At 37.3% G+C, this 25,501-nt stretch overlaps 1 protein-coding gene across 1 annotated transcript; it reads right to left on the bottom strand.

The window, feature by feature from the left end:
- Positions 1 to 323: 323 nt before the first annotated feature.
- Positions 324 to 25,003, bottom strand: FH (fumarate hydratase). Its single transcript, XM_052653817.1, has 10 exons — positions 24,852 to 25,003; positions 18,362 to 18,496; positions 15,102 to 15,212; positions 13,231 to 13,407; positions 10,915 to 11,097; positions 7,833 to 7,998; positions 6,097 to 6,300; positions 5,206 to 5,333; positions 3,167 to 3,320; positions 324 to 676 (listed from the first exon to the last, which is right to left on the bottom strand). Exons 1-10 carry the CDS (start codon positions 24,981 to 24,983, stop codon positions 534 to 536), a joined length of 1,533 nt encoding a protein of 510 aa, XP_052509777.1. The 5' UTR covers positions 24,984 to 25,003; the 3' UTR covers positions 324 to 533.
- Between the last annotated feature and the right edge of the window lie 498 nt (positions 25,004 to 25,501).

Genomic DNA, 25,501 nt, shown 5'->3' with positions numbered 1-25,501 from the left:
TATTCTATATATGTGCATGCACATACACACACACAGACTCACATTCTCACTTAGGAGGGCAAAAGCTCGGTCAGCTTATGCTCCCAAATTATAGGAAAATAAAAGATGTCTGAAGACATACCTTGGGAATGAGCTCACAGGTACTTTTTACTACAGGAAAATTTGTTTACAACACCACCAACTGAAAAAATGAAAACTCTAAAAATTCATGTGCCTCTTACAAAACATCTGAAATGGTGAACACCCATACACAAAAAGCACAGATTCAACTATGTCAACTAAGATAAAAGAAAAATAAGTCTGTTTTCCTTTTGATTTTATACAATTTAGTGATTTTATTTGACACTTTTAAAATCCATTTTAGATCTAGCATGTCCTGGGGTTTTATACACTGACCAAACTGCTCTGCTAGACAGTCAAGTTCAATAGCAATTTTCCTTCACATTTATCCATTTTTGTTTAAGAAATATAAGGAGTCTGTATCACTTTTTATTTTATATGACATAATCATTTTTATTATAAGTTTATTTAAATCACTTTGGACCAAGCATGTCTTTTGGTTTTACCCACTCATCAAACTGCTCTGCAGTGAGATAGCCAAGTTCAATAGCAGTTGCCTTTAAGGTTGATCCATTTTTGTGTGCAGTCTTAGCAATCTTGGCGGCTTTGTCATACCCTGAAGAAAACATTAAAAGGTAACATAGGAGTTAGTAGTGAAACTTGGTTTTCTAAAGCAAGAGTAATCATTATTATTTATTTGATGCTACCAACTGAACTGAACTGAACCAACCTCTTAGGTAAACACTTTTTAATCTTAAAAATATTTAGCAGTAGGTTATCTTGATAGCTGTCATTTCTTATACAGAATAAAACCCTTCTTTACTTTTCTTAAATAACATGTACCTCACATTCTATAAGATGTGTCCCTAAACAGAAATGTTCACTAATCCAGATGTTTTCATAAGGGGGAAAATATATACACATAGACATCTCTCTCCACACACACAAACACACACATACACATGTAGCACCAAGATGCAGAAATATACACCTGGGTAGTATAAATGTGCTGTTTCAATAGTATGTTTAACCAAAAATAATTATCTAACAAAGCATTAATAAGCTCAATGCTGCAGGAGTACAAAAAATATAGGACTGCATGCCCAGGAACTGTGGTAAAGGTAAAGGCTCTAAGAGGGAAAAGAGAGGAGAGTCCTCTCACAATGAGGGAGGGGCAGGCAGGGCTCTGAGGAGACACACACCTTCAGAGCTTCCAGCATCTCTTTCTGTTCTGCACTCTTTTCAGACATTACACAGTACAAGTAGGGAAGTTTCAGTACAAACATATACTTGCACAAGAGGTCACAGGTCTACTGTTTACATCAGTGTTATTTGCTTTTAAAATTAATAGAGGCAGGGAAATTCTGGTTATCTTGATTTAATGTAATTTTTTAAAAATGGCAAAAACCAAAAAGAAGAGAAATTAACAAAAATGAAATCAATGAAGGAGGAAAAAAAACAAGATTAGAGGGGTATGAACAAAGCGAAGTCTGCAATGATTATCCACTAAGCAAGATGTGCAGCCAAATAAATTATTTTAAAAAAATGTTATGTGTCATGTGCAATTATTAACCACCTACAAAATGTTATGTGTCATGTGTGACTATCAACCACATATAAGATGTTACGCATAGTTTCAATTAATCTACCTATAAAACATTATGGACATAGTTAATATAAAATTAACACTGAATGCTAGAACATGTTCAAATGGGCATTTACTGATCAAACCAACTTTGAAAGAATCCTCATGTTAAACCTTTGGGGTTAATATTAGATATTCCATACTTTAAAGTTAATAATGACATTAAAGTCTATGCATTATGCTAACGCTTTCAGTTTTCATTTAAGTCCCAAAAACATGACTACCTGTTACACATAATGAGCACAATCAGAACCCATGATGTAGAGCTGTAAGGCTCATGCTTTGTCACCAGTCAGGTGTGCTTTTGCCCACTTATCCTTGAACGGCCTTTACCTCACATTAAACTGACTCTAAGAAAGATACCAATCATTCTGCTTTAGGAGTATCTCTAATTTAAACATTTTAGTAACAAATTCTGGAATATAAACATGGTGAAACATTTCTCCCATGAACCTTTGGGTTCCTCTGCATATCTCTCCAGCTGAATGCTAAAGTACAATAATTTCAAAAGAATCCAGTATTATTGCCATTTTTCATACTATTCCAAAAACAGACAGCATATTGGGCTCATAGCTACCTGAAGCAGTCATAAGCTCTAATTTTATAAGGCTGAAATTATAGCTCGACATGAAGCCAAGAATATAAAATCAGCCTTGAAAGTATAGGATTATTGAAGACTATTTTAAAACAGTACTCATATCACACCAAAAGACTGCATCATAACTTGTTCTAATGTACAAAACCAAAGAGTACATTAATAACTTCAGCTCAGCAGTAAGGAAATGGTGGGGAAAGGCTTTTAATACATTATAACATAAAGAAATGAGTGCCTCAAAATCTATGAGTTAAAAGAGTGTATTTAATAGGGATCATTATGGTCGATCTATAATCCAAGTTAACAAGTTTGAATCTATATAATGAAATATTTATAAATCTGGAAAAGGCTTGCAACACAAAAGCCACAGTTTTAGACAAAATATTTCCCCCCTTTCCCTATAAGAAATGCAAACATAATCCTTTTTTAAAAAAATTTAATCCATTTCTGAGTTAATAAAACAACAACAAAAAAAGTATAGTAACATCTAGAGAAGGTAGAAAAATGAGTTCATTCAGTGTTGTTAGTAAGCAAGTCCCAACAATACAAACTGAGAGGATATTCAGTATCTGAATTTAATGTCCCAAAGTATCTAAATTCTATGAGCTTTAAGTTGTACTTCTGAACTTGCCACATGTCAAATAAATGAAGTATAATCAATCAAGTTTTTGAAAGAAATATTATACCATAAAGGTTATAAATAATATATATATAGCATCTTTCAAAACAATTCCAAATGTCTTAAGACAATGTTCAAAAGAAATCTGTTGTTCACTAACATTGATCCAGTAGTCTTACTCTCTTAAAACTTTCTCAGCTTTTAAACTGTATATTCAAAATGGCATTATTATTCTTTAAACGCATACCTATGTGAGGATTAAGAGCTGTCACCAACATTAGGGACTCATTCATCAGCTTGCTAATCCTTTCTGTGTTGGCCTGGATTCCCACCACGCAGTTTTCTGTGAAGGAAACTGATGCATCCCCCAGCAGTCGAGCTGAGTGTAGCACATTTTTAATCTGAGAGAGATACAGATTTATTAAGCCTAGTTTTTTCCTTTGTTCAATAACACATTTGCTGGTTCATAAATGAATATAATTCAATTAACGTATAGCACTCTTACAACATGTAAGGGATCATACCCCCAAAAAATATGAAAGAAAACTATAAACATTTGAGGATGGAGAAGTGCTCTTTTAAGAGGTAAAAAGGCATAAACACAAATAACTAAAGCACAAGATTGTCTGTGGTATTATAAAATACAGGTATGAAATGTTAAAGAATGAAGAGAAAGAAAAATAAATTACAGTTGTAGGAGTTGACGTTCTACTGATGAAGAGAACTGAAATAGCCAGAGATGGAAAAAGAATCTTCCAAGCAAAGAAAGAGAAAAAAAGATGCAGAGGTTGGAAAGTTCAGCATGTGTGTGAGGCAATCAGTAAAGCCAGGGCTTCTCAGTTCTTAATGATCAGCATGTTTTTTACGCTTCACAAAACAAATATTCCATGGTCACTTGAAAATAACCTTGCACACATTTAAAAACAGTATTACGTCAATTAGTTCCAGCATTTTTTTGTGACATTTCCAACATATATTAAAATAAATATATATATATCCACATCATCTCTCTGGTCTAAAATCCCAGGGTCTGAAAACAGTACTTCCAACAGTGGACTCACACAGACCTTCCAAGGTTTAATTTAATACTAATGACTTTATTACATGGCAAAGGTTGATTATCTCGACTTACTCTATTAAAAACAAAACAGATCTTTTAAAAAAAAACTGCAAGACATTTAATATTATGCACATGTATCTGCCAGGCAGCTGGTGTTAACTATTTGGAATCTGACCTGAAAGGAAAAGCTTTTTGATATGAGATGTGCTTTGGTCTGTCTTCTATTTTCCACTAACATGCACATTACATAAGGGCAAAAAAATCTGTTTTGTTCATTGCTCTATCACTAGCAACCAGGACAATGCCTGACATAGACTAGTACTCAATCAATATTTAATGAATACAGTGAATGAATAAACATAATATTTGTCATTTGCATGTTCTTATCAAATTAAAATAAGACTTTACACCAGATACAAACTGGAAATAAGACTTTAATATATATTTAGATATAACACTTCACACAAATAAAGGACTCTAAATGGTAACAGTTCCATTATCTGAAGCTGGGTAAACTGGATAAAAGATGATGCCATTTGTTCCATCTTCACGAAGATGAAGGAAAAAGAACAGACTTGAACACTGAGTGGACACAATGTTTTCAAGGTATGTGGAAGAGCAAAACCAATGAAAGCCTTGAGAGAGAAAGGGAAGAGAACTAGGTAGAAATTAGTGAATAAACCAAGGACAAAAGTGTTTCAAGGGACAAGTCTAGGTCAGATGGCAGTTAAGAGCCGTGGCATGTCTGCTGGACTCAACAGTGCTAAAAGAACAATTCAAATACAAGTGCAAGGGTGGAAGCCCAACTGCAGTGCATATTCAAGTGAGAGCGGGCATTCCTTTAAAATGGCTGAATTTGGAGAGGAAGAAAGCAGCAGTATGAAAAGGAGACAGAATGGAGGGAGAGTTTCTTTCCTCTGTTTATTAACTGAGGAACTAGAATGTAATTCTAGCAGTTGGTGTCCCCAGTGGCTAGGGACAAGAAAGAAACCTATAACCCACTTCCAGAATTTTTCTTCCTGTTATAAAAAGCAAACCATTGATTACTTAAGCTAAAAGTCACCTAATTAAATACCCAGGATTAATCCTCTAACATTAATATATACTTGACTTCCAATTGCTACTCATATTATCTTAGTACCTAACAAACTTTAAGAAATCTTTATGAAAGACAAAAACCAAGATAACTAGCTTTGGGTCAAAGACAATAAAAATAAAAAACTTACCATCATTGGCTTGAAAACATTCAACTCAAAATGTCCATTGCTGCCTCCAACGGTCACAGCAACATGATTCCCCATGACTTGGGCTGCAACCATGGTCATTGCTTCACACTGGGTGGGGTTCACCTTTCCTTCAAGAAAACCACCAAAGATACCACATCAAACACACCGATGGCTTCAAGTATGAGTTAAAATTAGGTTTTATATCCAATAAACAAGAAAAGAAGGAAAGACAAAGCAAGACATATAATAAAGCAAGGCCCCAACCATATGGGTGTAGCCTCCCATACCTCACTGGCCAAAGCCCAGAGCAAAAAATGAAATAAGAGACATGTGATGTAATTCTTTTTACTCAACCCATTAAGATCCCTTTAATAGCCTGTTCTAGAATTCTATTTGCTTTGGATTGTGAAAGACAGAACTATTTACACATTTTCTAATGTGGAAATCAGAATACATGATACTTACTAAAATTGTTTTCTCCTATATTGTTGGTGATGCTCCCAGAAGTTCTGATCAAACGTAGCTCTAAACACATTCTGAAACAAGTGTGCCACACATGTCCCCATCTACTTACAGATCATGTTAAACTAAAAAAGACGTGCTTTGTAGATGAGAATGCCTGGGTTCTAATCAAGTTTCAGTTCTAACATTTACCAGCTATGTGACGATTGTCGTTGTTTAGTTACCAAGTCATGTCAAACTAGTTGCGACCCCACAGACTACAGTCCACTAGGCTCATCTATCCATGGAATTTTCCAGGCAAGAATACTGAAGTGGGTTTCCGTTTTCTCCTCCAGGGGATCTTCCTGACCCAGGGATTGAACTTGCATCTCCTGCTTGGCAGGTGGATTCTTTACCACTGAGCCACCTGGGAGCCAGCTACATGATTACCTGGCATGATACTGCTTCCTGGCTCATTTTCAGGCAAAATTAGTTCTCCCAGTCCCGAGCGAGGACCAGAACCCAGAAAACGAATATCATTTGCGATCTTCATCAGACTGCAAGCAGTAGTATTCATGGCTCCACTGAGTTCAACCAAAGCATCATGGGCAGCCAGAGCTTCAAACTTATTTGGAGCTGTGACAAAAGGTAAGCCTGAAGAAAAAAATCAATAACCTGTATGAGTTAACAGGTAAAATTAAACATTTTTCTAATATCAGCAAGTTAAACAGAAACTGTCAGTATATGAACATAAGCAAAAACAGCCTAAAAATTCAACTTCAGAAAGAAATGCTTAAGACTCAGGCTTTCTCCACATTTCATCAAGATGTCCTGAGGAGTAGAAGGAATCTAATGATAGTAGCACATTTAAAAGATAAAACAAGTACAATAAATGTTGAAAGAAATATAAAATACTAAACGAAAAAGCATTCTGATATTGCAAACTCATGTGTATGATGCCGTGAGTCAAGATGAAAAGTAGGTAAAATTCACTCCACTTGATTCCAAACTCCTTTTCTAGTACAATTTTCCCCCCATTTTAGGCATCCTATTCTCGTCTCTGGGCTTCTCAGGTGGCGTTAGTGGTAAAAACACGCCTGCCAATGCAGAAGATGTAAGAACTGCAAGTTTGATCCCTGGGTTGAGAAGAGCCTCTGGAGGAAGGCATGGCAAACCTCTCCAGTATTCTTGCCTGGGGAATCTCATGGACAGAGAAGCCTGGTGGGCTAGAGTCCGTGGACTCGCAAAAGACACGACTGAAGCGGCTGAGCACCCATGCATTCTCTTCTCCAGCCAGGACCTACAAGCTCCTCTGAGAGATTAGGAAGTCAAAATGAACTAGACATTCTCAGTCGCTCCCATGTTCAAATTTTTGAAGATCTACATATTCTAGACCCCATATTACAATTCTCACTGATTAAAGTTTAATTAAAAGTCAAATCTCTGCTAGTAAGCAATAATAAGAAATGTAGAATTATCTGTGCTCTCTGTTAAGATTTGCATGTTAATAAGAGTTTTCTGGAGACAATAGCTCTATTAACAGTTACCGTTATTGAGACCTTCAAAAAGGTCATTAATCCAAAGAAATGTCACAGTATACCATAGGGAAAAAAGAAATTAAGCCAGCCAATCTCTAACATATGTGTCATTCAAATCAATTTCTCACCAATCATTTGATTCTTCCTGCTTTGAAAAAGAGTATTCAAAACAGCTTTGGTGGTGATTTAGTTGCTAAGTCATGTGACTCTTGTGACCCTATAGACTGTAGCCCACCAGGATCCTCTGTCCATGGGATTTCCCAGACAAGATTACTGGAGTGGGTTGCCATTTCCTTCTGTAGGGGATCTTCCCAACCCAGGTTTTCTACATCACAGTCAGGTTCTTTACCAACTGAGCCACCAGGGAAGCCTAAAACAGCTTTAAATGGAAAATAATTGAATACTACCAGATAGTAAATGAAATTAGCACTAGTAGATTTTAATAATTACATGCTGTATGAACTTACAGAGGGAAAACTTTTTAAAAATACCAGGATTAATATCACAACTTCTAAAACAGACACAAAGTAGATGACTGATGGGGAAGTATTATTTCTAACTTTAATCTGTAAGAATTCAAAGCAGAAACACCGAGAAAAACACAGACTGGTCTAATGGTAATGAGTAGTAAGCCATGTTATCACCTACCTGTGAGCGCAGCCACTTTTGCAGCAACCTTTTCTGCAAAGCCAATTCTAGTATTTAGACCAGTGCCAACAGCAGTGCCCCCAGCAGCGAGCTCATAAATTCTTGGCATGGCAGCTTTTATTCTTGTTGTTGCATATTTCACTTGTTGAACATAACCGCTAAATTCCTGAAAAAATAAAGAAATTAAGATGAGAGAGTATACAATTTCCTAATGGCATGTAAGTCACTCTAACTGCATTAAATATAAGTTTTTAGAAAACACATCTCAGGTACAAAATTAGAAGCTACTCAAGCGGCAATTATATTAATTTATATGATAAATGATGTACAAGGGTGAAAGGACATTTATAAACCTATCAGGTAGCCAATGCCGCTGATAACAACATGCAACCTACTTATAAACTACTCTTTTAATAGAAAACAAAGAAAACCAACACAGGAAATAAACATAAAAAAAAACAACTTTACTAGATTAAATTATTGGTTTATATGCAAATGATTTATTTTGTTGGTGTATTTCAAATAACTTGAAGAAAGAAAAAAACTGAATCTCCTCAAGAAAAATGCAAATATAGAAATAGCCTCCATACAATTTCAGTTAAAAAACCTGACAGGGAATTTGAGGGTGTTTTAAAGGGTCTCAAGAAGCTAAGTGACCTACTGAACAGCCTAAGAAGGTAACATGGTAGAATAAGACCCTCGGTAGCTTCATAATGCATTTTAATTCTGCTATGAATGCCACACTGGTTCCCAAAGTACAACATACTTTAAGTAAAGTAACCACAGAAATCATCATGTTTGGAACACAGCAAGGGCCCTATTAAGAACTATGCAAGGACAGAGGGCATAAACTAGAACTCAACTGAGCAAGCCAGGATATATGGTTACACTCAATCTATCTTTTCTTTCCCCTGTCTAACAACACTGAAAAACCATGAATACTTTTGATTAGTACTGGGATTTCACACTGCTCTAAAGAAAACATTTTTTAGAAGATACAACTTCTTTCCATCTGATCTAATATCACTTACATATATACCAGGTTAATTCACTTAAGGAATACATTAGAGAAAAAAATTACACTCAAGAAACTCAAAAGACTATTTCAATAAAAGCAAGTATAAATGCCTCTGGTAAGATAAACAGAAAAATGTAACTTTCTGTCACAAAGAATGATTTTACATAGGAAGCTGAGTCATAGCCCAAATGGACTTTAGCATGTAACGGTTTTCCTACATGTAACACACACACAAAATAGGAAAAAAACTAGAAACCAGAGGGATACTCAAAAGTTTCAAAAACAGATACTGTATCTCCTTAGAACTTCTGTGTGGTAGAGCCAAAATCACTGCAGATGGTGATTGCAGCCATGAAATTAAAAAACAGTTACTCCTTGGAAGGAAAGTTATGACCAACCTAGATAGCATATTCAAAAGCAGAGACATTACTTTGCCAACAAAGGTCCACCTAGTCAAGACTATTGTTTTTCCAGTGGTCATGTATGGATGTGAGAGCTGGACTGTGAAGAAAGCTGAGCGCCAAAGAATTGATGCTTTTGAACTGTGGTGTTGGAGAAGACTCTTGAGAGTCCCTTGGACTGTAAGGAGATCCAACCTGTCCATTCTAAAGGAAATCAGTTCTGGGTGTTCACTGGAAGGACTGATGCTAAAGCTGAAACTCTAATACTTTGGCCACCTCATGCGAAGAGTTGACTCACTGGAAAAGACTCTGATGCTGGGAGGGATTGGGGGCAGGAGGAGAAGGGGACGACAGAGGATGAGATAGCTGGATAGCATCACCGACTCAATGGACATGAGTCTGAGTGAACTCCGGGAGTTGGTGATGGACAGGGAGGCCTGGCGTGCTGCGATTCATGCGGTCGCACAGTCGGACAGGACTGAGTGACAGAACTGAACTGAACAGCCAATGATGTAAAGAGAAATAAAATACAGCTTAAGAAGCAACTTAATTTAGTAACCTTAATTTAGTCACATAATGTGTACTTCAATTAATCATTTCCAGTTTTCCTTATTCCTGCTGTCATAAACTTAAGGTAGACGATCATGTTTTTTCCATTGTTTGCTATCAGATGAACAAAACTACAAATGAAATCTTTCCAAATAACCAGCAGCCAAACTCTCACACTAACTTGAATTTCTACAAAAATACTGTTACTGATACTTGATATAGAATTTGTGTATGTCCTACCTCAAAACGGTGAGCTTACTGAGACAAAATCTGTTCCTTGTATTTCCTCTGCAATGTGTACTATTAGACATTCTTTAAAGTATCACTGAAAGTGAAAGTGAAGTCGCTCAGTAGTCTCCAACTCTGCGATTCCATGGACTGCAGCCTACCAGGCTTCTCCATCCATGGGATTTTCCAGGCAAGAGTACCAGAGTGGGTTGCCACTTCCTTCTCCAAGGGATCCTTCTGACCCAGGGATCAAACCTGGGTCTCCTGGATTGCAGGCAGACGCTTTACCCTCTGAGCCATCATAAAGAAACAAAAATGCTTTCTGTATTTTGGAAAAGAGTAATACCTCTTTTACATGTGGCCAAAATATTGAACCACTTTAAAATTAATTTTTAAAGAACTGACTAATTTAGAATAAGAGAGACAAAAGAAGAAATTATGATAATGATACTGATGAATATGATGATAGCTAACACCAATATGTGCTTACAATGTGTCAGAAACAATTCTAAGCATTCTACACGAATTAGCTTATTTGAACCTCATAACTATTCTATGAAAGAGATATTATATTCTTGGTTTTACCGCTAGAAAAACTGACACAAAGAAAAGCTAAGTTTCCTAAGGTCCAATAGTTTGCATATAGCAAAGCTAAGATTTAAACTCAAGAGGACTGATGTGGAATCTGGCTCATAACCAGTATGCCCTGCTCTTCTCCTGAGTGGATGCCAATAAAAATCACTGACAGGTTAATGCGGAATCATCTCTGTTGCTAAACTGAACTGTTATAAACTGGTCCATTTAAACCAGTGTGATTTAGAGGGTAATATATTGGCCATTTGTACCAAGCTCACAATGGAACCAAATCTAATCACACTCAATATACCTGCCCAAGAGTAAGTGGAACAGCGTCCTGTGTATGAGTACGCCCAATTTTGATGATCTGGTCAAACTCTTTGGATTTTGCTTCGAGAGCATCATGCAGCTTCTGTAGTCCTGGGAGCAGCACTTCATGAACTTCTATTGCAGCAGCAATGTGCATTGCTGTGGGAAAAGTATCATTTGAGCTCTGTCGGAAAGTTTTCAAAAGAAACATAAAATGTTAAATCATAGGCAAAAAATACAAACTTGAATGTCTCAGTTAAAAATCTCACTAAGTGACTACTCAAAACATAGCATATTTAGTACTCAATTATATTTATGTGTGCCAAGTCACTTAGGATCAAATAAGAAGCAAAAGAAGCAACCTGATTTCCTCTGCAGAAGGTATTTAGGTTTGTATTACACAGACTAACTACAATGAATGTATTACATATTATTATATCTACCTGCTAATAAATAACAGCAAGACACAAAGAAATACACCTAGCAGATGTAAGGATAGCAGTAATAAAACATCTTACAGTTAAATAACACATACAGTCTTTCACAAACATTCCTTCCTTCACTAAACTTGAGGAAAATTCTGTGAGATAGGTCACCACTTTAAAAACAGAACAGAATCTGTCAAAGAAATTATGTGGCATGCCGAAGTATTTAGAGTTGGCAGAACTGGAACCTGACCAGGTAGTCTAAACACCATGCTCTTTTGTCAAATGTAAACCTGTACTTTTAAATTACGATGTTATCTTTAACTCCACCTCAGTCCTCTACCTGACCATACACACTAGGTTATTCTGAAGTAGATTTCAGACTTCAGTATACATAAAAGATAAACTCATACTGAAATGCAAGTACTAGGTTTGCAAAATCCTTCACACCATGCATTTATGGGAAAAAATAAATAAATAAACTTCCCTATATTTTAAATTGCGCTAGGTACCCACATCCTGATTTTTAAATATCACTTCCCAATAAGATCCTCCAAAAGGTCTTTGGAAAAATGATTGCTTAGGGGGGGTTAGCACAGGAAAAATACAAGATGATAAGCCTGGAGCATCTTGTAGTGGAAAAAATAAGTGTCTTAAAAATAAAAAAGGGATGGTGGCATGTTCAAAGGACACAGGAGCCAACATGCTGTGGCTTTATGGAACGATATGAGTAGCAACACAAAGAACAAAAATACTGGATTATAACCTTAAAAAATATTAATGAATTCATGCTTACATACATAAATGATTAAATAAAGAAATCAATCTGAGGGGAGAGAGAAGACAAATATTCCTTACAGAAAAATTTCAATTAATAAATGCAAAAAGAAAGGGGGGAAAAGAAAATTACTATTAAAACATCACAGCAGTAATTGCTATTGGCAAGATCCTCTGATGAATGTTAAAAATTAATAGGCAAAAGTTTAGGGAAAAAGAGGCTGTTTTCATAGCCTCAAAGTTCTCTATTAATTTCGTGGTTATTTTAACACATGTCCAAAAATTTTTTGATATTCCTCCCTGTAGGAAATAGAGCTTAAGTGCAGTAGCTGGAGTATAGGCTATTGGAAAATGAAGACACCATCTTAACCAAGTGATTTGAGTTAACATCACCAGTACCACCTTGTGCTATTAACATGTACCCCTGATATGATGCAAGAAGAGCCCTTCATTTCTTAACAATCTTCCCCAAAATCCACAGTCTCAGTCTAATCATGAGAAAACAACAGACAAACCTATACTGAGGGACATTTTATGAAATATCTGACCACTGCTTTCAAAAGTCACAAAGACAAAAGGCAAACTCTCAGATTAGAGGAGACTAAGGGAACGTGATGACAATACAATGTGGAGCATGGACTGGATCCTGGTTAAAAGAAGAAGGACATCAATAGAAAACTAACGAAGCCTGCTTAGGAGTATTGTACCAATCTCAATTTCTTCGTGTGACAAAGGTACTAGGGTTATGTAAAGTATTTAACATTAAGGTTAGCTGGGTAAAGGGTACATAGACACTCTGAAATATCTTTGCAATTCTTATAAATAATTTTATTTTTCAAAAGAAAGAGTTTTAAAAATATAAATCAATGAAAATATACACATATACTAAATTCAAGTATCCTAAAAGTGATTTTTACCCCCTAAAGGTGCTTTTCATGAAATTTAAGACATAGACTCAAGATTCCTAAAATAAATAAGAAGAACATAAAAGAAGTCCTTTCCATTAAAGAATATAAGCAGAATTAACCCTCCCTGTCAAAAGTTAATGCCTGTTTTACAAGGAAAATCTCAGGATTCTTTTCAGTTTATACAAGGAAAAGAAGTCATATACTGACCTGGCTTTTATTAACATGATCGTTGGGATGTACAGGTTTCTTGCTGCCAAGTTCACCTCCCAGAATTTCAATTGCTCGATTGCTAATGACTTCATTTACATTCATATTTGTCTGGGTTCCTGATCCAGTCTGCCATACCACGAGTGGAAAATGATCATTTAATTTACCTTCAGCTACCTGCAGAACAAAATGTTAAAAAATGTATTTTAAAAAATAAGAAAAATTCTATATTCATTAAGCTGTTTGAATCAAATGATTGCCGGCATCATTTATAGTACTATTTTAAAGCATATTTTTCATGTGCTACTATAGTTCCTGGTTGTCGAGCAAATTGAAGCTTCTGCAGTGTAACCACTGCTACTTTAAAAGGTGAAAGATAATCTATTGTGAATGGCATAAAAATTTCACTGATTCCAAATGAAAACTGAATCAAAGATATCTTTCTTCTATTTCTCCAATGCCCTCTGTAATATCCAGACAGGGCCACTTGTTAATGCTGGCAAATGTGTTAAGTCTCTAGATAAATTCACTGTTGGTACTCAGCAGGAATACCCAACAGATGTTACAGCCAGAGTCAGCATTATAACCAACAAGCGACTTATCAGTGTGAGCTCACTAGTAGCTACTGCATCCCACAAATGTCCCATGAGTAGCAACCTCCAAGCTCAGACATAAACATGTCTAGATTTGTGTCTATTTTTGTCATATTTTTGTATTCTGAGTTAGTTTTTTAATTTTAAGTTCTCTGGGAAAGTGAGTGCTTAACTTCATCTTCTGGAATGATTTTAGTTTTAAGCTAAGAAAATCAGCGTGCATGTTAGAAATCTATTACCTGAAAAAAACTGGTTCCTTTAAAACTAAAACTTTTTTCCTAACTGAATAAAAATAATAGGTGATTAGTGTAAAAAATTCTGAGAACTAAGAAAAGTATAACAGTCATCATAGTTCTACCCTCAGAAATAAAGATGATTAGAACTTTGGCACCTCCTTCTAGTCTCTACTTCAAGTGATGGGAGTATACATGCAGACAAACATGTTTTCTATTCACTTTTTCTAAACAAAATTGGGATCATAAAATACATGCATTTTGCAATCTTTCCTCCCCACTTCCTATATGGTAGGCTTTGTTCTATGACATTCTTTAAAAAACTAAATTTCTATGGCTTCACAATCTAACTTGTTTAAACAGCTGCTATAAAAAACAGTACTGCAATGAACATTATATCTAGAGCTTTTAAACTGTTATCTCTGCTTATCTTTGCACAACAATCATGTTATTGGTGGAAGAGTGAAATTACACTCTGCACACATATTATCAAACAACCAACTAGTTTTAAAGGGAATCATTTATACATAAAATAAGAAATCAAATATGTAAGTTCAAAGAGTGCCTCTTTAAGAACTTATCTTTAAACTATATAAATTACAAGGAAAAGTAAAGAGAATCAGAAATGAAAGGTATAAAATCATCCAGAATATTTGCCACAGTATATATTTGAAGCATCATATTAATATCCTCACCAAACAATAACATTGTCATCCTATGCTAAAACACATTAACTCAAGAATTCAGTGCCCCTTTCCTCAGTGTCTTTGGTGGCTCAGACGGTAAAATGCTTGTCTACAATGTGGGAGACCCGGGTTCGATCCCTGGGTAGGGAAGATCCCCTGGAGAAGGAAATGGCAATCTACTCCAGTACTACTGCCTGGAAAATCCCATGGACAGAGGAGCCTGGTAGGCTACAGTCCATGGGGTCGCAAAGAGTCGGATACAACTGGGCGAATTCACCTTCCTCAGGCCAGAGCTTATCATTATCCGGAAGATAATAGGGATCTAATGCCAAAAAGTAAACACTCTTATCACCTCTTACCTCATCTGCTGCCTTCATTATTGCATTAGCGATCTTTGGATCAAGACCATAATCCTGGTTTACTTCAGCAGCTGCTCGCTTCAAGATGCCAAATGCTTTAATAACTGGGATCTAAAATTTTTAATCAGAAAAATATCTCAATTTGCAATTTAAGCAGGAAAATTTAAAATTACTATCTTATGCAGGTACAAACATTGTACAGAAAACAATAACTTAAATAATATTATGATATTAAAATGTTTAGGATATAGAGAAAGATTAAAGATAGGCATATGAAAACCAAGAACCATCATTTATCTATTTGTATAGACAACCAAACAAAAGCAAATACAATGACTTTTCATAGACACGTATGTATGCCTTACACACACATACACACATATTCACACAGATGTACAATATACCATTTGTCCTATTTTTTTTTAAGATATTACAACACACATGATTTTACATCACATATTTAAAAACAAAGGATACTCAACCATTTCAACAGCCTACACCATTATTTCCTGGAGAAAGGAATGGCAACCCATTCCAGTATTCTTGCTTGGAGAATTCCACAGACAGAGGAGCCTGGTTGGCTACAGTCCATAGGGTCACAAAGAGTCAGACACAACTGAGTAACTTTCACTCATACCATTATTTGGGCTTCCCTGGTGGCTCAGTAGTAAAGAACCCACCTGCCAATACAGGGGATTCTATCCTTGTTTTGGGAAGATCCCCTGGAGAAGGAAATTGGTGCCCACTCCAGTATTCTTACCTGAAAAATCCCATGGACAGAGGAGCCTGGTGGGCTACAATCCATGGGGTCTCAAAAGAGTTGGACACCACTTAGCCACTGAACAACAACATTATTTCCCCTCACTGGATTCCATGCTACGTAATAATTTTTCCTTCTCTTTAGAAAAGAATAAAATAACAAGCAAAATAAAGGTAGCAAAATGGTGCTATGAAAACTGGATAGCCACATGCAAAAGAATGAGAATGGACCACTATCTTATACCATACACAAAAATGAACTCAAAAAGGATTAAAGACTTGAATATAAGACATGAAATCATAAAACTCTTGAAGACATAGGCAGTAAGCTTCTTGATATCAGTCTCAGCAATGATTTTCTGGAGGAGTCCAAAAGAAAAAGCAACAAAAGCAAAAATAAACAAATTGGACTACGTCAAACTAAAAAGCCTCTTCACGGTAAACCATCAAGAGAATGAAAATGCGGTGGCTGGAGGGTGTGAGGGGTGGGGGGCCACATGTAGGACCTGGGGGTTGGTGAGGGACCAGGAACCAGTATGCCACGGTGCACCACCCCCCTCTTCCCCCATGGTTAGTAGCACTAATCTGTTTCAGAGTATTTCCTGCTAAACCCAGGAAATTAAAACATTACAAGTGTTTTACCCAAATGAAATGGAGATATATGACACATAGGAGTACACATGAATGAAACAAATCAGAGTTTCATTTTCTACAGGAACACTGCAGTGGGTCAAACCAATGCTGAAGTCACAACCAAATGCCAATCAACTCTGGCTACCAAAATGGAGTGACTGACCCCACGGTGTTTGTGGATGCATAAAAATAAAAAAAGGTCACAGTACAGAGTTTCACTGGGCACTACTAAAACAAAATGGTAAATATATCATTGAAGATGAAAGGGTCTCATTATTCTTTACTCAGATGAGCAGTCCATAATTTTTTTTTGGTTTTGTTTTCCTAAGGACCTCAGGTACAGAGTCTGCTTTATATCTTATGTAGTTCAGAAAATTAATCCAGATGAAGCCAAATATGTAAAAATTGATAGCCCTTGTATCCATCTTTTACAGACACCTGTCCAGATCCAAACAACCGCTCTGTCTCTGGTACAGCAGCAGCAATGACGCCACCCCAGAACCACACACCTTGCTGGTTGAAGCAGGAAAGTCAAAACATGAGCCATGCTTACTCCAATTAATATTGCTTAAGACTGATCTTTTTAACCCCAGGAGTTGAACTATATGAGAATATTCAGAATCAGCTGCTACCCTCTCTCTCCCAACCATGTAGTCTGGCCCTCACCATTAGATTAGCTGTGGGTTAACAATGTTAGAGATATTTTTCTAAGAAGATCCACTGCACTTTGGAAAGGTGTATGAACCTGTCAAGATTCAGTCTTGAAATCCTAGTAATGAGCTAAAATATGGAAGTTAAAATTGTTTAGATAAAAAGTATATTTAAAAGATAAAGGTAGCAGTATCTCACCAGATGAGGCCTGGGGACTTCTAGGCTTACTAGCCTATCCTGCATGCTTGTGCTATTTTTCATACTCTAGTTGGGCTCCAGTAGGATATGGAGCCAATCCAATATATTTCGTCAATTCTTTTCACACTTTAACATCTCTGAAATCAAGATGTATCTTCTAATCAATGACATGACACAATTTTAACTGGCAGACTTTTTCTTTCTTAGCAGTACATATCAGGTCTAACTGAAGATTAGTTCTAAGGTAAGGGTTTAATGAAATATGGTTTTCATATATATTTGTATGAAATATTTGTTTTCATATAAATAAAAAAGTTTTCTCATCATTAAATCATTATGTAGCACTGAACAAATACTTATATATTATGCTATATGCCAGACATCATGACAAATAGTACTTTTATGAATTAGTGTACACTTTTCTACAAACTGAAGCCAAGATAGAAAGTATAATATTAAAGAAAAATTGGATGGGAGGGGAGTTTGGGGGAGAATGGATACACGTATGTGTATGGCTAAGATCCTTTGCTCTTCACCTGAAACTATCACAGCATTCTTTATTAATCATATTAATATATTAATATTTATTAATCTTTGATTAATCATATAAATATATTGCAGCTATACCACAATACAAAATAAAATGTTTAAAAAAAAGTTTTCTTTTAAATCAATTTCTTAAAAGCTTTACATCAATAAAGAATCAAAATTAAAAATGTTTACAAACTGCAACATTCTAGTAAAAATATGAAAAATCCAAGCAAGAATGAAAGACAAATCACTTAGTTCTATCAAATAAAAATCCAAAAGACTCAAAGTCATAGGTTAAAGCACTAGCATACTAAACTTGAAAAAGTTTAACGAGAGAGAAACACTTTATTACTAGCTTTGTAGCTAGTTCTCAAAATGACTTTACATTTTAATTCTGTAAAATATTTATAAGGTAATTTATAACTCATAATATTGAATAATGTCTAGTTCATCTAAAATAAGCCAACATTTCCACAAAAGCCACTTACTGGCATGCGTTCTGTCATGCCTCCAATCTTAAAGTTCATTGTAGATCTCACAGTCTGGGCGCCATAATACTTATCATTTGGGACCTTGAGTTCACCAAAGGTATCATATTCTATCCGAAAAGAATTTTGGCTTGCCTAAAAATAAAGACAAGACACTGTTACAGCTTGAAAAGAAAACAAGTATCAGGAGAAATAACATCATATACAGGAAACACACAGGAAATTATTGGAAATAATTGGAAATTTTTAATATTGGAAATATAAATTTATAATTCTAAAATAATTGGAAATATGTTTCCAATATACAGGAAACATGATAACTGGGAAGAGAAATCCTTAAGTACCACAAAGACAAAAAAATTCCACTTTGATTCTCATTGTTCTCCCCCACTTCCAGTTTTTTTCTTGAAAATTTTAGTCACACAAATTAATACAGATGCTAATTATGTATTCTAGGATTCATACACTATGCACATGATAAATACAAAGAAAGCCTTTGAAGTCAAAAGAGTAATCTTTTCCAATTCAGGAATATGCCTATTATTGGTCAATCTTTGATCTATGATTTTACTAAGAAATTTGGAAAATAACCTAAGAACAATACTTCTAGAGTTTGAAAATATTATATATTTAACCAAAGCTCAACCACTGTCTACAAATATTATGCATGAGAGAGCGCTTAGTGCAACACAAAATATTCCAGGCTTTGCAGTGAGATGGCCCACCACCTGATAGCTGTGTCATCTTCAGCAAGTCAGCTTTTCTAATCTATAATTACAGTAAACGGTGTAATTACAGAGACATGGGCCAGATCAGTTCCTAACCCTTTTTAGGGTATTGGAACCTTTTGAGAATACGAGGAAAGCTATGGATCATCTCTCTAGAAAAATTAACATAAATATAAATATATGTAAAATCTTATATATGATTTTAAGGGGTTTATACCTTGAAGTCCACTCGTTCCCCAGGATAAGAACCCATGACCCAAAATCCCTTCTATGGAGAACATAAGATTCTACCAAGTACATCAACTTATACTAATTAAAAAAAAAAAATAGACATTTGGAATCTACATATATTTATTTTAAAGAGAGTTCAAAGAGATACTCAGAATTTTAATTAATGTTCACCTTGCATTAATTATAAAATAAAGATGATCAGATGATTCAAAAGATTTAAAAACACCTAGCAAAGTAATCTTATTTTAGTAAATAGTCCTCTGAATAGGAAAAAAATAATTTTGTAGTTATCCCTTGGGACTAGAAAGACGGAACAACAACAACAAAAACTTTATATAAAACTTTTTAAATTGTATGAAAAGAAAAATATCCTTGTATCTAGTGAGAAATACAGGAGTATAATCAATGAGGTACATTTTTTTCTTCTGCCTAAAAGTCTGCAGAGGAGAGGAGTGGCTAAGATGGCAGAGAAGACGCAGCTCATTTCCTCTCATGAGCACACCAAAATTATGGTTATTTACAGAGCAATGATTGATGAGTAAAGCTGAAAAATTAGCAGAAAATAGCTTCTACAACCGAAGATATATAGGTACCATGGCAAAATAGGTAGGAGGGGTGAAGACATAGTAAAGTCAAGACCTATACTCCCCTAGGGGGAGGTGACCCACAAACTGGAGGATAATTACAATTGCAGAGATTCTCCCCCAGGAAAAAGAGGTCCAGGTCCAGTGTCAGGGTCCCTAGCCTGGGGGTCTTGCACTGAGAAGAGTTCCTTGGCTTTGGAGGCCACAGGCCTCACTTTTGGCCAGAGGTCTGTGGGAAATAGAAACTCCCCTCTCAAAGAGCGCAGACAAAATTTCACACTCTGGCACCCAGGGCAGAAGCAGTAATTTGAAAAGAGCCTGGCTCTCTACAATGACCTACAGAAGAAAAAACCTTTATATTATACATAAACACACGTGTATATACACACAAGCCAGAAACAAACGTTTTGTGAAACAATCTGTCCTGCCCTCATATTTTCTATGTTATTCAGTCAAAACCCCAATGCTGTTCACTGTCCACTACATTGACTTCTCCATCCACTAATGAGTCCACCTGAAGTTTGAAAAACACGTGTATGATTTTCAAAACCTTCTTACATTATCTCTTCCCAGTGGCTTAGGCAAGAAGACTGCTCAACTAAATTAATGAAAAAAATTATCAGTGCTTTTGATGAAAAAGTGAGGTTATGATGGAATCTATTAAATATAAATGTTTTTAATTATTATAATCCATTATTATTAAAAAATTGTTGTTGTTTTTTAATCATGTCTTTATATCCCATAATTCAGAGAACAGAATTTCTGGGAGACGTTTAAAGAGTCTAACCAGCTAGGCATAGGGCAGGCACAAACCACAATTTCCCAATGTCCTGGGAGATGCACCTTTATTCACAATTGCTTCCCCTCCAAGAGAAGCATGAAAGGATAATATGGCCAGTGTGCATTGCAGTGTGATGGCTATCTGGTCCCAGAAATCTCAAGTACAATTACCATCCACTAACCCCAGTAACCTGAAATTGATGAGGTGGTCTCCAAGTTCACATACTATCAGTCAGAGTCAGTTCAGTTCAGTCGCTCAGTTGTTTCTGACTCTTTGTGACCCTGTGGACTGCAGCACGCCAGGCCTCCCTGTCTATCACCAGCTCCCGTAGCTTGCTCAAACTCATGTCCATTCAGTCAGTGATGCCATCCAACAATCTCATTCTCTGTCGTCCCCTTCTCCCGCCTTCAATCTTTCCCAGCCAATGAGTCAGGTAGCCTAAGTACTGGAGTTTCAGCTTCAGCATTGGTCCTTCCAATGAATATTCAGGACTGATTGCCTTTAGGATTGACTGGTTGGATCTCCTTGCAGTCCAAGGGACTCTCAAGAGTTTTCTCCAACACCACAGTTCGAAAGCATCAATTCTTTGGCGCTCAGCTTTCTTTATGGTCCAACTCTCACATCCATACATGACTACTGGAAATACCATAGCTTTGACTAGACAGGCCTTTGTCAGGAAAGTAATGTCTCTGTTTCTTAATATGCTGTCTAGGTCTGTCATAGCTTTTCTTCCAATGAGCAAGCATCTTTTAATTTCATGGCTGCAGTCATAACCTGCAGTGATTTCGGAGCCCAAAAATATAAAGACTGTCACAGTTTCCATTGTTTCCCCATCTATTTCCCATGATGTGATGGGACCAGATGCTATGATCTTTGTTTTTGAATGTTGAGTTTTAAGCCAGCTTTTCCACCTTCATCAAGAGACTCTTTAGTTCTTCTTTGCTTTCTGGCATAAGGGTGGTGTCTTCTGCATATCTGAAGTTATTGATATTTCTCCCTGCAACCTTGATTCCAGCTTGTGCTTCATGCAGCCAACCATTTTTCATGATGTATTCTGCATATAAGTTAAATAAGCAGGGTGACAATAAACAGCCCTGATGTACTCCTTTCCCAATTTGGAACCAGTCCATTGTTCCACATCTGGTTCTAACTGTTGCTTCTTGACCTGCATACAGGCTTCTCAGGAAGCAGGTAAGGTGGTCTGGTATTCCCATCTCTCTCAGAATTTTCCACAGTTTATTGTGATCCACACAGTCAAAGGCTTTGGCATAGTCAATAAAGCAGAAATAAGATGTTTTTCTGGAACTCTCTTGCTTTTTCTGTGATCCAAAAGATGTTGGCAGTTTGATCTCTGGTTCCTCTGCCTTTCCTAAATCCAGCTTGAACGTCTGGAAGTTCTCAGTTCACATACTGTTGAAGCCTGGCTTGGAGAATTATCAGAGTCTAAAGCGTCTAAAGGTTAGTAAAAAGGTACAGGCCTTAGGCCTATAATATATCCCCACGCATGTGTAAGATAACCATTAACTAAACCATGATATCTCTTACATAAAAGGTAAAATGCCTTTCACATTCTCAGCCTTAGGTGGTTTCAAAGAATATTTCAGAATTCAAGAAAACCCAAACCATTTCTTAGGCAGAAAGACTATCTCAAGAGGTTAAAAATCCCAAATGTGACTTCATTGTGTTTGGGTTTCCAGTTTCTCTAAACAGACTTTTTAAAGTCTTTCAGTTCTTAAAGTACAGGGTGACTACCAAGTCTTAAAATACTGACAAATATGTAATAAGTGGTTTATTGATACTGTACTGCAATATAGAGTAAGGTATTATCCATGTTTTCAGACTTGATGGCCATCTTGAAGATGAAGTAACTTTAAAAAATGTAGAACTTCTTTGTCCACCATGCTACCAAGGCAGTATCATGTAGCAGGTCTCCACTGTATATTCTCTATTTTTCTCCTCAGTATCACATTTTAATTAACTGTGCATGACATCTTTGCTTATTTACTAATAACTGCTTTATTTACTTAACATGCTGCAGTAGTCTCTAACGTCTTCCCAGGTGGCACAGTCGTAAAGAATCTGCCTGCCAATGCAGGAGAAATGAGTTTGATTCCTGGGTTGGGAAGATCCCCGGAAAAGGGGATGGCAACCCCCATAGACACAGGAGCCTGGCAGACTACCATGGGGTTGCAGAGAGTTGGACACGACTGAGCAGGGATGCAGGCACACAAGCAGTTGAAACTCTGTGCCCACAGTGACTGCTTCACACACAGGAGGCATTCAACATAATCTTCCTATCTGATGAACTTGTATTCTTAACTGAGACAAAAGGTAATTTAGGGCATTTAGGGTTATTTGAAGTTTTTTGTTAAAAAGTTTATTTAAGTATAACTGATTTATAGTATTGTGTTAATTTCTTCTGTACAGCAAAGTGACTCAGACGTATATATTTTTTCATATTCTTTTACATTATGGTTTGTCACTGGGTATTGAATATAGTTTATTTCTTAACACTAGGAACAAGAAAAACTTAGATCAACTCGGAGCTTTTGGAGCTGAGAAGATTAGAGGGCAACAGATGTATTTAGAATTATGGAGAAAAAAAATCTATCCTCACCTGATGTTAGCTAACACTACAACACTAAAAGCGAGATAGTGCCTTTTTTTTTTTTTCACATTAACAGCAGGATAGATTCAGTTCTTCAGTCTTTTATTCCTTTTTTACAAAACACTAAATAAGTGAAAAATAACTTTTTAAAAGGCTTTAAAGTGCACTAAAATTATTTGATCAGGGAGTTGCAGAAATATAAAGCATCCTTGATTTCTAGTTTCAGATATAATGGCGTCATCAAATTATCTTAAAGTGTATAGTCCAGAAAATGTCTTGGGCCTTTGAAATCCCCTAGATGGAAGCATTCATTTAATAAAGCACTCACCATGTCCCAAATTCAAAGAATTTCCACAGGGACAACATTGCTGAGTATCTGTAATTATTTTCATGTATTATGTATTACATAATACTATATGTATTACAGTATTACCTGACCAAAATCCCAACTCTGAGTAAGAGAATAGAGTCTGAAGTCACATCTCTCTGAATAAAAGCTCAAATCACAAATCAGAGTGAATAGGGCAAAACAGTAAGCCTTCCTAAACCAGCATTTATTTCTCAAACTTTTCCTGATAACACACGTGAGCATACCTATTCAATGTTTATTTACTAAAGCCCAAATTTCCGGAGGTTACTTTCTAAATTGAAAAAGAGCTCGTGTAAGTTAGGGTGCTGCTGCTAAGTCGCTCATGTCCGACTCTGTGCGACCCCATAGACGGCAGCCCATCAGGCTCCCCCGTCCCTGGGATTCTCCAAGCAAGAACACTGGAGTGGGTTGCCATTTTCTTCTCCAATACATGAAAATGAAAGTGAAGTCGCTCAGTCGTGTCCGACCCTCAGCGACCCCAGGACTGCAGCCTTCCAGGATCCTTCATCAATGGGATTTTCCACGCAAGAGTACTGAGTGGGGTGCCATTGCCTTCTCCTAAGTTAGGGTATCCAACCTGAAATTGGACGTTTAGTTCCTTGGAGGGCGTGCCTCAATTAAAAGTGCTGATTCAGCAATAGTTAGGTCCCATGCAATTTCCTCCAACGTACTTCAGGACACTCTGCCAGTTTCATATTTCCAGGTTTTACAAAAGTTACGTGGGGAAAAACAATCTCACAAACTAAATGGCCAATTTCATGACAAGTAAAATCTCTTAGGTTCACAAGACCCTTCCAATCCCGCCTGGAGACCGACTGCTCAGCTGTGACCCCAGAAGCTAGCTCCGAGGGGCTGGATTCAGCCGGGCCCACCAAGGGCAGGGGCGGAGCTGCCCCTTCCCGACACTGTCCCACCTCGTGGCCGCCCCCTCCTCACACCGTCCACCTCAGCATCCTCGCAAGGGCAGTCGCCGCAGAAGTGAGCGCGGCACGGGCACGGTCCAGGAGGCCCGGCGTGATTCTCGCCCACAGCTGCCGCCCCTCCCGAGCGCTCCTCCAACTGAGGAAGCGCCCCGGGCCCGCAGCGAAGTTCCAACACATGGGCCAGTATCGAGACCCTAAGGCCGGCGGGCGGGAGGCCTGAAGGTCACCGCGGGGCGGCCAGGACGGTCGGGCAGCACGAGCTCACCATTCGAGCGGCGTTCGGAGGCCGGAGCAGGAGCACTGCTGGGCCACCCGGGCCAAGGCCAGGGCTGGGGGCGGAACCTGGATTCCGCGAGAGTAAACGCGAACGCGCGAGGAGCCGGAGCGCGCGATCCATAGCGCGGCGGCCTTGGTAGAGCTTCCGGGCGTTATGGCCACGCCTCCACGCAGGCTGTCAGAACGCCCACGGTCCCCACTCGTATCCAATCAACAGCCTCAAAACCGAGCTGGCGGGACCAACGGCCAATGACCAGGGAAGCGTGAGGGGGCGGGCTTAACTGCCTCCTCTTGAGCCCTAGGATTCCTGGGAAGCTTAAAGGAAAGGAATGATGGGAAAGAGAGTTCGTGGCTTCTTGAACCAGTAGTTTCGTTGTTCTAAGAAGACAGGAATAGTTTTCCTGAATTACTGTGGCTAACAGAGGGCTAATATCTAGTGAGTCTGTATTTGGTTGGTGGCGTAGAGTAGAGAGAAGAATTTACTTATTCATTTATGTGGAACATCCCTGGTGGCTCAGATAGGAAAGAATCTGCCTGCAAAGTGGTAGACCCGAGTTCGATCCCTGGGTCATTTATCTACCATGTAATCACATAATACATGTTCTATTTGCTCTATTTTCATCTGTTCCAGGTTACATC

This window comes from Budorcas taxicolor, chromosome 16 (assembly GCF_023091745.1).
Source record: "Budorcas taxicolor isolate Tak-1 chromosome 16, Takin1.1, whole genome shotgun sequence".
Classification (NCBI taxonomy): Eukaryota; Metazoa; Chordata; class Mammalia; order Artiodactyla; family Bovidae; genus Budorcas; species Budorcas taxicolor.
This window is presented reverse-complemented; position numbering and strand designations above follow the sequence as displayed.